This window comes from Peromyscus californicus, unplaced genomic scaffold (assembly GCF_007827085.1).
Source record: "Peromyscus californicus insignis strain IS unplaced genomic scaffold, ASM782708v3 Scaffold_23__1_contigs__length_62951481, whole genome shotgun sequence".
NCBI classification, from domain to species: Eukaryota; Metazoa; Chordata; class Mammalia; order Rodentia; family Cricetidae; genus Peromyscus; species Peromyscus californicus.
Genome location: NW_026294534.1, coordinates 93,723 through 108,047, shown reverse-complemented (window position 1 = coordinate 108,047; position 14,325 = coordinate 93,723). Strand labels below are relative to the sequence as shown.

Sequence of the window (14,325 nt, the reverse complement as noted above, 5' to 3'; positions counted from 1 at the left end):
TAGGTTCAGTCCCAACACTTGGGCGTGAGAATTGAAGCTACAGAGAGTCAGAGATCACTTTTCAAAAAAACAAGCAAGCATACAAACATTAAATATGCTTGGTCATAGAGAGAAGCTTGGTAGAATCTAAGTATGAAAGAAACTTTCAAATTTGACTTGTTGATCTGTTCATTCAGAGCTTTGGTATGGTTCAGTGAAAGTCCCTTTTTGGCTTCTTGTCAATGTGTGAAGTATAGTAGCTTCTGTAGATATTTGTGAAGGATGAAAACGGGAAAAGAATTTTCCAGGTTGCAAGTTGCTTTTGCCTGAAGTTTATTAGAGTTTACCTTTGCTTTTTCTTGCTTAAAAGTAACTGCCTCCCTGATACCAGCTTCCTGGCAGTAAAGATGAGTGCACACAGTGGAAATGTGTGAATTTGAAGTCATTGGTGTAAACCACTTTTAAATATCAGACATAAAGAAGTATAAAGTATTAGTGTGCCGATGGAGATTTTGAGGCAGTTTAAAGAATATGCCTTGCCATCATTCAGGGTCCATCCTACTCAGGACTTAGCAGGGTAAAATTGAGATATATGTTGAATAGAATCGTACCTTGAAAGCTCTGGTGGAAGAATCTACTTCCTATTTCTGAGTTCCTCTTCAGCAACCAGCTAGAGGGGGCCGGGGGGACTTTTAAATAGCCTTAATTGCATTGCTCGGTAATAATGCAAAATCTTTTTGTCATTTAGTAATCATGTGAGGACCCTCTTGAGGATGGAAATCATGATGGCAGTCAATTAGCTGGTAGAGTGAGAGTGCATTTAAGGAAAGTAGCACTGTTGTATTATTCTTTGCATCCTAGCTCCCAATGCAGAGCTTAGCAGATAGTAAATTTCCAGGAAAATGTCTGCCCAGTGACTAAGATTCTAGGATGAAGAAGATAAACAAAATTTAAAATTGGTGACCTTATTAGTGTCATGAAACTTTTCAAGATTCATTGAGATTCTTATAGTAAAGAATTAGTAAAATCCAGTTATAAACTCTTGGCAGAAAATACTTGAGCATAACAGATTGTGTTAGAAATACCCCCTTGTTGGTTTAGACTGTACATTTAACTTCATTATAATTTGTTTCCTCAGACAATACAATTCAGAAAAATAGAGAGGCGGGTGCCACTGAAGGATTAGATCTGGAAGAAATGTTTCAGTGTGTGGCTAGCAAAATGGAGCTTTATGCCACAGCTGACTTTTCTGACCAAGCTAAGGGAAACTGTGAAATTATAAATGAACTGCTTGCTACTTCCATGCAAAAAGGCCGGATGAAGAAACGATTGAGCGAACTTGGGATCATACAAGCTGATGACAACATAATGTCACAGGCGATGTTTATTGAAATTATGGGAAACCAGTTTAAGTGGAATGGCAAAGGGAGTTTTGGCACATTTCTTTACTAGCTACAATGATATCAGTAGCTCACAAAATATTGTATTTTGAACATATCCTAACAATCATGCTGCTTATGTAGTTTGCTTCATTTGCTTCATGTCTGTATGTTATATAATATGTACTTGATTGAACTTGTGTAAAATGTGTATTTACTTCTATCTACATGTATTAGACACAAAGCACTCCTTTGTAACAAAGCCACAAAAACATAAAATATGGCTGTATATGTAGCTCATTAGAGCATTTGTCTAACATGCCCAGTGCCCAGGCCCCAGGTTCGATACCCAGCATTCCTCCACCTCCCCCACAAAAAGGAAGGAAACTAACTGGAGATTTCTTATCTAGAAAAGTATGCTTTCTTAAATGCACAACTCTCCCATATTAAGCCTGAAAATACACTTTAGTATTGAAAATGAAAGAGATGCAAGATGTGAGAACAAGCATGTGGTAGATGTCATGTGTACAGTGTTCCTTTGTCTGTTTGAGATAGGGTCCCTACATAGCCATTTCTGTCCAGGAACTCAATGTATAGACCATGCTGGCCTCAAACTCATATTGATCCACCTACTTCTGCCTCCTGAGTGCTAGGATTAAAAACACATGTCACCATACCTAGCTTGGATTGGATACATTTTTATATTGAAATGTATTGTCATCAAATAGAACTAAATAACAGGTTATGGTTATGAAACAGAAATGTGTTCAGAGCCAGTATTGAATATAAATGATTAATAAGAAAGCACCTTTCTTTTGCTATAGTATTCTAATCATCATTCTCTTCCCTTCTTTATGATTCCTGCCCCCCCACTTCAACCTTTTCTTTTTAAATCATTATCTTGTATACCTCTGCTGGTTTAAAACTGTGTAGTCAGGGTTGGGGATTTAGCTCAGTGGTAGAGCGCTTGCCTAGCAAGAGCAAGGCCCTGGTTTCTATCCTCAGCTCCAAAAAAAACCCAAAAAACTGTGTAGCCATTAATGTCCTTGATCCTTCCACCTCAGCCTCCCAGACACTAAGACCACTGAGTTGGAGCACTATTCCTTGTTTTCTGTGATTCTGGAGATTCTGAGGGCTTTGTGTGTACTGGGCAAGCACTCCACCAAGCAAAATGCTCAGCCTTCTGGTCATTTTTCTTAATCAAAATATCAGTAGAAACTTTTTTTGTATTTAATGTAAAAGATTGTGTGTGTCATTAATTGTTGCTTATTTTTCATGGGGAGATGTGAACAGATCTCTACTACCCCCAGACAGGGCACTGTCAATTGACCAAAGTAATGATTCCACACAAGTCTAGGTTGGTAAGGAGTTGGAGTTGTGTAGGTGACCCAAAAGAGCTACACCACTGCACAGTCCCACTCCATTGTGAATGGAAGCTATTTCATGGAGTTCCACCTTCAAGTAGTCTTCTACCTCCTGTATATTCTAGCAATACCCCTTTCCCAAAGATCTCTTATTGCTGTGAGACAGGAGGAAAGGTTTGTAAAATCCTAGGTAAGAGTCAGTTGACTCTACCTCTTATATTAAAGAGTGTTAATAGCACCATTACCATTACCCTAGACTTAACATTGCCATGACTATGGCACTAAAGTCATCTCTGCGTTCTGCTCTATGATTAGTGATCATGGTGTCAGCATTGTCCCTGGTCCTCCTCCAGTGTTGTCCCCTGAGCTTTGGATGGCGCGATATGCTTATGATGCTGTTTTGAGCACTGGGCATTTGAGCATTGTCATATTAACAATCACATATTGGCATTTAACTGGTTATGAATCTTGATGTAAATAGTTTTTCTCCATAACCAAAATTGATAGCAGCAGTAATAAGTATGCTTAATAACAAATACTTAGAGGGAAGTTACATAGACACATAACGTGTATTAATAGTATGCTTCATACCATAGTCTTTCCCCACTACCAAATATAAGTTAGTCCCTGTCAAATGGGCCTTAAATCCAGCATTTGTTATTGGATTTTTTTTTTTTTTTAATTATAGCCTTTCTGACTAGGGTAAGATTATCTCAATTTGGTTTTAGTTATGAGTTAGAGTTGGGATCAGGGGTTCAGGATTAATGTTGCTATGATAAATCACAGCCGATACAACTTATAGAAAAGGTTTATTTGGGTTTACTGTTCCAGAGGGATAAGTCCATCATGGCTGGTAGGAAGTCAGCAATCTGCAGGCTTGGTAGTAGGAACATGAAGTTGAGAGCTCATCTCAACCACAAGTACAAAGGCTCACACTTCTGCCTGTGCATTTCAGTTTCCTTGTCTCATTTAATCTTTGTTCATAAAACTTGCCGAGGCAGTGAGGGAGGAAAACATCTGACTTGTGTGTAACCGGAAGACCAAGCCAACAGCAGACGGATGCCGGACAAGCACAGTGCCCCGAACCCTTCCTCCTCAGAGACCTCCTCAAAGATCTCAGCCTTGAAGGGGAGAAGAGATGCCACGGCGAGGCAAATGGAATGTTGGCTTTGAGAGTCATAAGCCAAATGAAAGCAGGCACCAGTGGTAGGAAGTGGAGGAGGGAGGTTAAGACTGCGTTTTAGGAACAGGGTCAGGGACATGGTGGAGGTGAGAGCCATGGTTAGACGGTCAGGGACCGTTCATCATGACCTGGACCCCAGTCACAGCTGTCAAACGTGACTTCCTGTCCACAGCCCTGCTGCGCCTAAACATCCGTGAACTCGGGATCCACAGGAGCCCCGAAACCACTGCTGTGACTTCCTCCTCTGAGGGTGACATCAGGCGACCAGAAGCCGATCCCACGCCAGGCTGAAGTGATCCCGACGCCACGCGTGCTGTGGGAGTTCCTGGGGTGCATGGCCTTCCCTGCACCGAATGATTTTTCCCTTTCAGTGCAAGTCAGTGAGTACTGTAACATGAGTCTTAAAAGGTCTTATTAATAAAACAACCCAGAGCCAGATATTGGGGTGAATGCTGAAAGATCAGAGAAATAGAACAAGCCACAGCCAACCTCACCTCACCAACTCCTCAGCTGATCCTGTTTCCACGAATCCTCAGACTGAAAGCCTCTGAGTCCTCACCCGAGGGTCTTAGTTGAACTGCTGCTTAGTTCCTGTCTCCTCACACCTTATATTCCGTTCTCCACTCACCCATGTCACTTCCTGGGATCAAAGGCATGTGTGCTTTCAAGCAAAGGCACAAGATCTCAAGTGCTGGAATTGAAGGCGTGCCTCCACACCTGACTGTTCCCAGTGTGGCCTTGAACTCACAGAGATCCATACGGATCTCTGCCCCTCAGTGATAGGATTAACGGTGTGTGCCACCTCTGTCTGGCCTCTATGTCTAATCTAGTGACTTGTTCTTTTCTCTGATTCTCAGATAAGTTTATTAGGGTACATAATATATTAGGGTACACAATATATCACCACAGAGCACTCTTTAAGGAGCACTTCCACTGAGGGAGCACTGTATGAGAAGTCAGGTCATCATTGGTGCAACAAACAAGGAGCACTGCCTGGCAAGCACCCCTGCAGTCAGTGAGAACCGTGTGAGGACAGTCCCTCTTGGCAAGCACTGTGTGGGGAGCACCTAGTTGTCAGTGAGCACTGTGTTGAGAGCACAGATTCATGGGGAGCACCCTGCCATCTGTGAGCACCATGTGAGGAGCACCCTGCCATCATGTAGCACCTCATGGGGAGCATCCAGCCCTTGGGGAGCACCACACTCAAGCGTCCTCCCTTGAGCAGCCACAGAACGGGAAGGCAGCGCCACAGCAGGGCTGCAGCCAGGGCTTCCAGAGTGCATTGAAGGCAGAGAGTTGGTGGGGCACAGGAGTGATGGTGGCTCGGTGTTCCCTCACTGCCGCTGTCATCCTGCTGAGCACTGTGTCAAACAGCACCTCGTTCTCTGAGTTCAGCGGCCGTGACTCGGCGGGATCTCGTGAGATGTCAAAGAGCAGTGGCGGGTCATGGTGGGTGACATCACCCGAGCACGCACACACCCCACTGCCATGGCAGGCATCCAAGCCCTCTGAAGAGCCTTTGGAGGTGATGTAATGGGCCTTCCACACTGTGTTGCCTGCACAGGGGAAGAACCACGTGACATGACCCCCATGGACTTCCATATTAATCCAAGACCTCATGGAGTGGGATCTCAGGAACATGCCCCACAGTGGGGGTGGGGAGGGCGAGACTAGGTGACCTCATTGTGAGGAGATGAGCATAATTGACTGACTGCATGAGCGATGCTTGATCGAAAGGGGTCGTGCAACGGTCACAGGACCAGGACGGTTATCTCGAGATACTTTCAGAGGCTTCTTCTTCACCCACTTCTTCCTCTCCCTCACTTCCTCATCCTGTACTCTTTATTTCCCCTCCCTCTTCCCCACAATTCAATTTCCCCATCCCTTCCTCTTCTACTTACCCTCCCTCTTCCTCCCAACTTCCTCTTCCCCTTCCTGTCCTCATTTCTGGTACCCCTCCTTCTTCCTCTTCCCCTTCCCCACCTACTTCCTCTTACATTTCCACTTCTTATTCCTCTTCCCATTTCCTTTTTGTCGTCCCCCCCCCCCCCCGGCTTCCTCTTCTCCTGCTCCCTCTTCCTCTTCCATTTCCCCTTCCTCTTCCCATTTCCGTTTTCCTTTTGCTTCTGCCCACCCCTGTGCCCACTCACAGTCCCTCTGGTGCCACCGGACACTGTGCAGGAAAACGCCGCAGTAGTGAAACAGGAACTCGTGGTCCGAGCGCTGCACGCGGCCCTCCAGCAGCGGCATCAGGTTCCGGCCATCAATCACTCTTCATGCAGAAGCACGGGTGGGGGTGGGGGTGAGAAGGGGGCATAGGGAGGGAGGCGGGATTTCAGTACAAATCCAACTCCACCCCGTCAATCATCCCTCAGGCCCCGCCCCCACTCGCCCCACCCCCTCAGCACCTGTCCTGGGGAAGGATCCCGCCGCCCACGTGACTCAGCGTGGGGAGCAGATCCATGAGGCTCGTGGGCTCCTCGACTACTCGTCCTGCCTCCAGCACCGTGGGCCACCGGAAGATGCCAGGCACACGCACTCCGCCTTCCCAGCCACCGGTGCCACTGCCTCCTGTCACGTGACCAACATGGAGCAGGGTCGAGAAGGCTGAGCACGGGTGGGTTGACTGCAGCCCAGCCCAGGTCCAGGGTTCGAATCCTGCACCCTGCCCCCCTTCGGGAATAGTGGGGAACACAGTGTAGGTGGCTTTTGACTTCCACACAGAGCCTGGGGCGACAGCAGCACATGCTGGGAGCCCTCACCCCGGTAGACACCATTCCAGCCTCCCGCGTGAGCACTGCCCTCTTTGGCCTCCAGGCGGCCACCATTGTCCGACGTGAAGTAAACCAGGGTCTGATTGGTCAGGCGCTCCCGGTCCAGGGCAGCGAGGACCTTCCCTGGAGGGGTGGGGGAGAGTGGGAGGGTGTAAAGTTTTTCTGTGTCCCGCCTGGCCTGCAGCGCCTCAGACCCAAATAAACATACAGAGACTTATATTATTTACGAACTGTATGGCCTATTGGCTGAGTCTTCTCGCTAGCTAGATCTTACATCTTAACCCATTTCTATGAATCTATACTTTGCCACGTGGCTCGTGGCATACCAGTATTTTTACACCTTGCTTCTCATGGCGGTGGCTGGCAGCTTCTCCTCTGTTCTGCCTTTCTCTTTCCTCCTCTCTGGTTGGGATTTCCCACCTAACCCTATTCTGCCTCACCATTGGCCAAACAGCTTTATTTATCAACCAATCAGAGCGGCACATATTCACGGCGTACAGAATGACATCACCCATCAGGAGGGGCCAAGGTTGAGCACATGGACAGTGCGCAAGGCTTAAGGTGACACCTAGCGGCAGAGCCAGGGTGAGCATGAGGGCGGTGGTGGGCCCAAGGTGGGCTTGTAGGGGTGGGGCCTAGGGTGAACATGGCAGGGGCGGGACATATGATAAACACCTGATGGGGGGGCCTGCAGGGAGTTCATGGGTCAGGTGGGGCCTCAGATGAGTACATGTGATGAAGGCAGGGCATAGGTGAGCGCCTGAGGCGGGGGCCTGGACTACCTTGTGCATGTAGGTAAGGGGTGGGTCCCACAAAGAGAAGGCAGGTGGGGGCGGGGCCTGCAGTGAGCACCCTCAGTGTCTGCTTGGGGTAAGAGCGCCCACTGCCAGGGAGTCCTGGGGGGATATCATATGTGATGACTGAACAACAGCATCCTAGAGTTCACACAGATGTTATTTCTGACGATGTTAAATGACAATATGATGCCATCACTCAGATCACAGGATGCTTCCTTATTAAATCACGCCATGATGTCACCCAATGACCATGAAACATTTGCCTAATTTACTTCCTGTGCTCTTTACATATGCAGTTCCTCACTCGGTCACGTGACACTCACCCACCATCCAGTCCAGCTCCTCCACATTGTCCCCGTATGCCCCAAACTTGCTGCGACCCACGAAATTCCCGCGTGTAGGCAGGGGCGTGTGCACATGCAGAAAGGACAGGAACAGCAGGAATGGGCCTCTCTTATGCCTGTGGTGGGAATTCAGGGGGGTCACATGACCCCTCAGGACACGCCCACAGCGCTCCCATGTCAATCACCCTCAGGCCCTGCCCCTAGGCCCTGCGCAGGACATGATATCACCTGTCAATGAAGGCCAGTGCCTCCCTTAGCATCAGCCCAGACGCCCGGGCCTCCTCGGCTGGCTGCTGGACAATGTCATGGTCACGCATGATGATGCAGTTCCACCTGCGCACGAAGCCATAGCTGCTGAACCAGGACAGGAAGAAGAGCGCGGCCAGGAAGCCAGAAGTGGCCACAAGTGTCCAGGGGACAGAAAACCAGCGTGCCAGGCGGGGCACCAGCAGCAGGAAGGGGAGGGTGGCCAGCGCTGCTGATGTCACCCACAGTTGGATGCGCAGCCTACGGTGCACTTCCGGCCAGGAGCTGGCACCGCAGTCCCCCAGCAGCCCCAGCGGCATCCCATAGAAAAAGTTGAAGCCATGGTTGAGCGGGTGCGCACAGTGGTCGCCACGGGATGCACAGCTCATGCCCAGGTGCCACTTCCCTGTGTGGGGGAGGGGAGAGTGAAGGTGAGGTCATTGGCACGTGTCATCATGTTAGCGACATCACACCCTTGTGTTATCCTAGGCAGGAAACGCCCCTTTTTCACATGTGTATAATATTCCCGGCCTGCACCATCTTCGATGGAAAACACAGCCTAAGGGCTTTGTATGAGTGTCCCAATAGGTAAGGGACAGCCAAAGCCCCGCCCACTCTGGGAGGCACCTTCCTCCATACGAGGCCTCCAGCATGGAACAGCCGACTGCACATGTCATGTGACCAGCTAACTTCCAATCCTGCCTTAACTTCCCCTCGGTGCTGGGCTGTGACCCCAAGATTGAGAACTAAATGAACCTTTCCCTCTAGGAGGAGGCTTCTGTCAGGACATGTGGGTGTTGATAACTGACAGCTGTCAATCACAGGGCATCCTGGTATCATCCTGGGTAAGAAGTCCCACTCCCTAAGTCCCACCTGGCCACACAAATCGCGGCATACACAATGTCCCCTCACCCCATCCCACCCCCTCTCAGCTATGACCTCTCCTCACCTCTGACCTCTTCCCCTCCCCCCTCACCTATGACCCCCTCCTGTCCTCATTCCTTCCCTCTCTGACCTGTGACCCCTTACCCCTCAGTTATGACTCCCTCCCTGTAGGGTAAAAGGTCCAGCCAAAGAAACCCACCTGGCCCTGAAACCAGAGTCAGTGAAAGAAACACTTTAGCCCTGACCCCAGAACCAAAGAAATATACCCTGACCCTGAAACCAAAGAAACACTCTTTGGCCCTAGAATCAGAACCAGCGAAAGAAATATGCCCCGGCCCTGAAATTAGAGCCAAAAGGCCAAAAATGAACAGTGAAAGAAACATCCTTTGGCCCTGAAACCAGGGCCAAATTTGCCCCTGACCAACTAAGCAGAAAAGTAACCAGTCCCGGAGCACGAGATCTAGCCAATCTGAGCTCAAGGACTGAAGTCTGACCAATCCTCACCCTGAAAATCTTCTCCCTGGAAAACTCCGCCCCTAAGGAGCCAATATAAACCCTGCACCTGCTCAGTTTGCTGCTGCCCTTCTCCCTGCTGCCCCCCACCCTGGCTGAGGTGGGATTCTAAGATTCTTCCCTCCCTATGCATCTCTTGAATGAGGTCTGGGGGAGGCCCTCTTTCACCAGAGCAGAGCCGGAGCCTGGGCTGAGCGGAGCAGAGCTGTTCCACTGGGGAAGCGTTCCCTGGAGCAGGGCTCTAAGCTGCTGCCACACTTACTATGACTTGTGTTCCTCGGCTCCCCACGGCTAGAATACTTTTCTATCCCAGCCGCAACGCTTACACTCCCCTCCTCACCTTTCTCCTTTCTGACTTATGACTTCTCACGCCTCTGTGACCCCTGACCCCTCATCTATGACCTCCTTCCCCTCCCCCTCCTCTCTCTGACCCCTGACCCCCCGCCCCCACTCCTCACCTATGATCCCCGTGCGGTATCCGCGGTGCTGCAGCATCTTGGCGAACGTTGTCTCGTTGCTCGGGAGTCCGCCTGACCCGCCCAGCCACATGACATCACGGTACATGTTGTTGGGTGATGCCATGCCTAGGGTAGCAGAGGTCAGGGGGTCATGGGAGCTGCCATCTGAACCCGTCCGCCTGACCTCAGCACCCTGGGGATGCTATCATGACATCAGCACCACAGGACGATATCAGCACTCTCAGGAGGATATCATGACAGCAGCACAGCCACATCCCATCATGACGTCATCACACAGTATAGTATCCTGACTTCAACACCCTTGGGACTCTGTCATGATGTCAGCACCCATGGACAATGGACAACATCATGATGTCAGCACCCCAGGATTTCCCACTACAAGGAAGAGTGACATGGAAGTATATGTACATATATGCAAATTTATTTGCATGCCAATTAGCATATATTACTGAGAAATAAGCCAACCAACATTGTCTCTGCAGAGACATCTAGTCAGGCAATGGCAGACATACTGTGCATGCTGGTAGGGAGCTGCCAGTGATGATGTCTGAGCACTCTGGGTGGTGCATGCTGGGTAGCAGGCTGCCCACAGTGACATCAGGGACACGTGACACCCATCTGAGTTCACGTAACAGTGCATGCTGGTTATGGAGTTGCCCACAATGATGTCAGCTGATGCATGACACCCACCTGAGCGCACGGGGTAGCGCCCCGTGAGGAAGGCTGCGCGACTTGGTGTGCACATGGACGCAGCCGCCAGGTGCTGCGTGAGCATCACGCCCTCGCTTGCCAGACGGTCGATGTTTGGGGTGCTGTGGGGTCACAGGGAGGTCACGTGGTGGCGGTGGGGCCAGGAGAGATCATGGGTCAACATGTTACGCCCCCCCAGCTGTTAATCAAGACTTGACAGCAGAGGGAGAGGGTGGCTGCCTGTGTCACTGCCCACATCAGAGTAGCATGAGCTACTGTGATTTCTGTGGCCAGCTATCCTGTGGGCAGACTTGGGCTTCTGCAAGATGGCCGCCACCGCTGGGGGTGACGTCACTGGAAGGAGGCGGGCTGAGGGCGTGACTGCTTTTACCTGACAGAAGTGTTTCCATAGCAGCCTAGGTCCCCCACACCGAGGTCGTCCGCCATAAGCAGCACGATGTTGGGGCGGGAGTTCCGGGTCACAAACTCGCCACCCGTGTCCACGAAGGTGAAGCAGACGGACAGCCACAGATGGAGGGTCCTGGGGAAAGGTGGCCGCATACCCACAGCCCTCCCGTGTCAATCATCCCTCAGACACGCCCACAGCCCTCCCGTGTCAATCATCCCTCAGACACGCCCACACACAGGAAATAATGTATCTTCTCACCATGCATCTTGCAGTGGCATCTTCTTCTGTTTTGGGAAGCAAAGCACAAAAATAAATTTAAAAAAATGTAATTTTGATCACGTGCCACCTGCATGTGACCTGGCCATGTCATCACGCTGATGTCATTCTGATAGACTATTAGATCAACTGGGACAACATGGCTGCCCGGCGGTTTATTTGAACACCAGGTGGAAAATATTTCTCAGGTTTACAGGAAATGACATGGCTTTCCATTGAGATCGTTGAGTGACCTGTTTCCCGGCAAGTGACACTAGCCGGGGGTGGGGTCACCTGTAAGGGGCAGAGCCTAGAGGGAGAGAGTTATATAACTGCCGGCCTTTCCTTCAAAGGGACACAGGAAGCCATCTTACTTCTGGTTCACTGTGATATCAGCAGCTGGGTGTCAGCATGTGCTCCCATGATGCCCTGCTCCACCCTCTGCTCCCATGATGCCCTGCTCCACCCTCTGCTCCCATGATGCCCTGCCCTGCTCCACCCTCTGCTCCCATGATGCCCTGCCCTGCTCCACCCTCTGCTCCCATGATGCTCTGCTCCACCCTCTGCTCCCATGATGCCCTGCTCCACCCCATGTTCCCATGATGCCCTACTCCACCCTCTGCTCCCATGATGCCCTGCTCCACCCCATGCTCCCATGATGCCCTGCTCCACCCTCTGCTCCCATGGTGCCCTGCTCCACCCTCTGCTCCCATGATGCCCTGCTCCACCCTCTGCTCCCATGATGCCCTGCTCCACCCCATGCTCCCATGATGCCCTGCTCCACCCCATGCTCCCATGATGCCCTGCTCCACCCCATGCTCCCATGATGCCCTGTTCCACCCTCTGCTCCCATGATGCCCTGCTCCACCCTCTGCTCCCATGATGCCCTGCTCCACCCTCTGCTCCCATGATGCCCTGCTCCACCCCATGCTCCCATGATGCTCTGCTCCACCCCATGTTCCCATGATGTTCTGCTCCACCCTCTGCTCCCATGATGCTCTGCTCCACCCCATGTTCCCATGATGCTCTGCTCCACCTCATGTTCCCATGATGCCCTGCTGTCTCACAGCCTCCCAAGATGCTCTGGGTTACCAGCTCAACTTATTCCTCCCTCCTTTCACTAAGCATCATGGGACGTCTAGAAAGAAATTGCTCACACTTACACAAAAAATATAAGCGGATAGTAAGTTGCAAGGCATGCTGGGGTGGCAGGGAATTATATGGTGGAGAAAAAAGGTGCACACATCCCTGATGTCATCCACTCTGACCCCTCCCCCAGACTCCCATGCAGCAGCCCTGACCCCAGGTCACAGACCCTCACTAAAGCATGAGCCCGTGGGGACATGGGAAGAAGTCCCTGTGCACACATGGCAAAGGATGTGGGATATCCTGGGCTAAAACCATTATAACCACTGATTCCTTATTAACTCCCAGAATGCCATGCACCCAGAGGCCCAGGTGAGTGCAAGAACCTTCCCATCAATCCCTGCAGCTCTGATGGAGAGTCCCTGTGGCTTCATTACAAACACTTCCAGGGCTGGGAGAGGCAGAGTCATGAACAGTAATTATACTTCCGGGGTCTTTGATGTCACGGGGTCACCCCGGGGTGACCCCAATCGCCTAGAAGCAGCTATGATGTCCTAATTGTGATGTGGGCGGGAACCTGGAGTCGCTCAGGGTCAAGGGTGAAGTTCAAAGGGGACTTGGGCAGTTGTTAAATTTTCCCATCACTCCCTGCACCCTTAATTACTTAGCCAGACAGGCAGGGTCAGACAGGGTATCGCAGAAAACAGGGTGCGTGCTGGGACGGCCTGACATCACATGAGAACCACGTGACCTTCTGTGATTTCCCCCAAGTCATCGTGGGATAATGTACAAACACACAGAAATTTACGTACTCCTGTCAATCAAACGCACGCCATTACCCATCATGACCCGGACCCCAGTCACCCCTGACCATCAAACATAGATCATTTCCCATCATGACCCAGACTCCTGTCACTCCTGTCAATCAAATGCTCATTTCCCACCATGACCCTGACCCCAACAAACACACATCATTTCCTATCATGATCAGTAACCCGATCACAGCTATCTAACACATATCATTTCCCATCATGACCTGGACTCCAGTCACCTCTGTCAATCAAACACATACCATTTCCCACCATGACCCAGACCCAGTCACAGCTGTCAATCAAACACAGATCATTTCCCATCATGACCCGGACCCCAGTCTTAGCTGTCAATCAAACACATGCCATTTCTCATCACGACAGACAAATGGAGAGACAGACAGTTCCTGTCCCCAAGCAGACAACACTCCAGAAACTCCCTCAACACCTGTCACGTGCTCCCACCAACCCTGGGGTTCCCCCCTGCCAAGGTCAAGGGTCACAGAGAGCAATCGACCCCCCCCCCCCGTATTGTGATAATAAACTGAATAATCTACCACACTCACCCTGAGCTCCTGCTGCGGCTCCTACATGCAGAGAGTCATTCCTGCCAGGCTGGTACAATGGTCAGGCCTCATTAGCATATCCTGGTATCCCTGCCTTATTAGCATAATTAAGTACCCCACTGTCCTCATTACCATAATTACATATTAATTAGGGAGTCTGGACTACAACCCCCCCCCCCCAATCCGAGCTCTTTATACAGAGTTTTAATGATAACCTGGAAGAAATGAAGCTGCGGTCACACAGAGGTCAAGCAACAGGTCTCACAGGACTTCAGCTGCCCACATTTCAATCACCAGTGTGGGGAATTTAGGGGGGGAATTAATGAAGAATAAACGGAGAGGGGCAGGAGCATGCTGGGAGGGGCTTGTTTATGATGGGGTGGGCCTGTGCATGCTGGGATGGACTTGTGTATTATGGTGTAACTTGTGTGTTACTGAATAGGTCTGTGTATCATGAACCTGTGTATTAAGGGAGGGTCTTGTGTATTATGGGAGGGGCCTGTGTATTACAGAATGGGTCTGTGTCTTATGGGAGGGGCCTGTGTATTATGGTAGTGGCCTGGTACA

General features: G+C 50.5%; 2 protein-coding genes across 4 annotated transcripts in view; one reads left to right on the top strand and one right to left on the bottom strand.

The window, feature by feature from the left end:
* Positions 1-2,960, top strand: part of Shcbp1 (SHC binding and spindle associated 1) — a 38,684-nt gene extending 35,724 nt beyond the window's left edge. Inside the window, exon 13 of the mRNA XM_052752760.1 lies at positions 1,118-2,960. Within this exon, the coding sequence (XP_052608720.1) occupies positions 1,118-1,431 (314 nt within the window). The 3' untranslated portion in view covers positions 1,432-2,960. The remainder of the gene's footprint in view (positions 1-1,117) is intronic.
* A 577-nt stretch (positions 2,961-3,537) lies between these two features.
* Arsh (arylsulfatase family member H) lies at positions 3,538-14,085 on the bottom strand. Of its 3 annotated transcripts, XM_052751621.1 has the most exons (12): positions 13,974-14,085; positions 13,759-13,807; positions 11,301-11,326; positions 11,025-11,174; positions 10,634-10,755; positions 9,923-10,048; positions 8,049-8,472; positions 7,800-7,936; positions 6,668-6,802; positions 6,314-6,476; positions 6,056-6,177; positions 3,538-5,461 (listed from the first exon to the last, which is right to left on the bottom strand). In XM_052751621.1, the coding sequence occupies exons 3-12, from the start codon at positions 11,318-11,320 to the stop codon at positions 5,109-5,111; spliced, it is 1,752 nt and encodes a 583-aa protein (XP_052607581.1). In that variant the 5' UTR covers positions 11,321-11,326; positions 13,759-13,807; positions 13,974-14,085; the 3' UTR covers positions 3,538-5,108. The 3 variants fall into 3 exon arrangements, with proteins under 3 accessions (XP_052607581.1, XP_052607582.1, XP_052607579.1); XM_052751619.1 differs by lacking the exon at positions 13,974-14,085 and having other exon boundaries at positions 3,539-5,461; positions 13,759-13,872; XM_052751622.1 differs by lacking the exons at positions 13,759-13,807; positions 13,974-14,085 and having other exon boundaries at positions 11,301-13,738.
* Between the last annotated feature and the right edge of the window lie 240 nt (positions 14,086-14,325).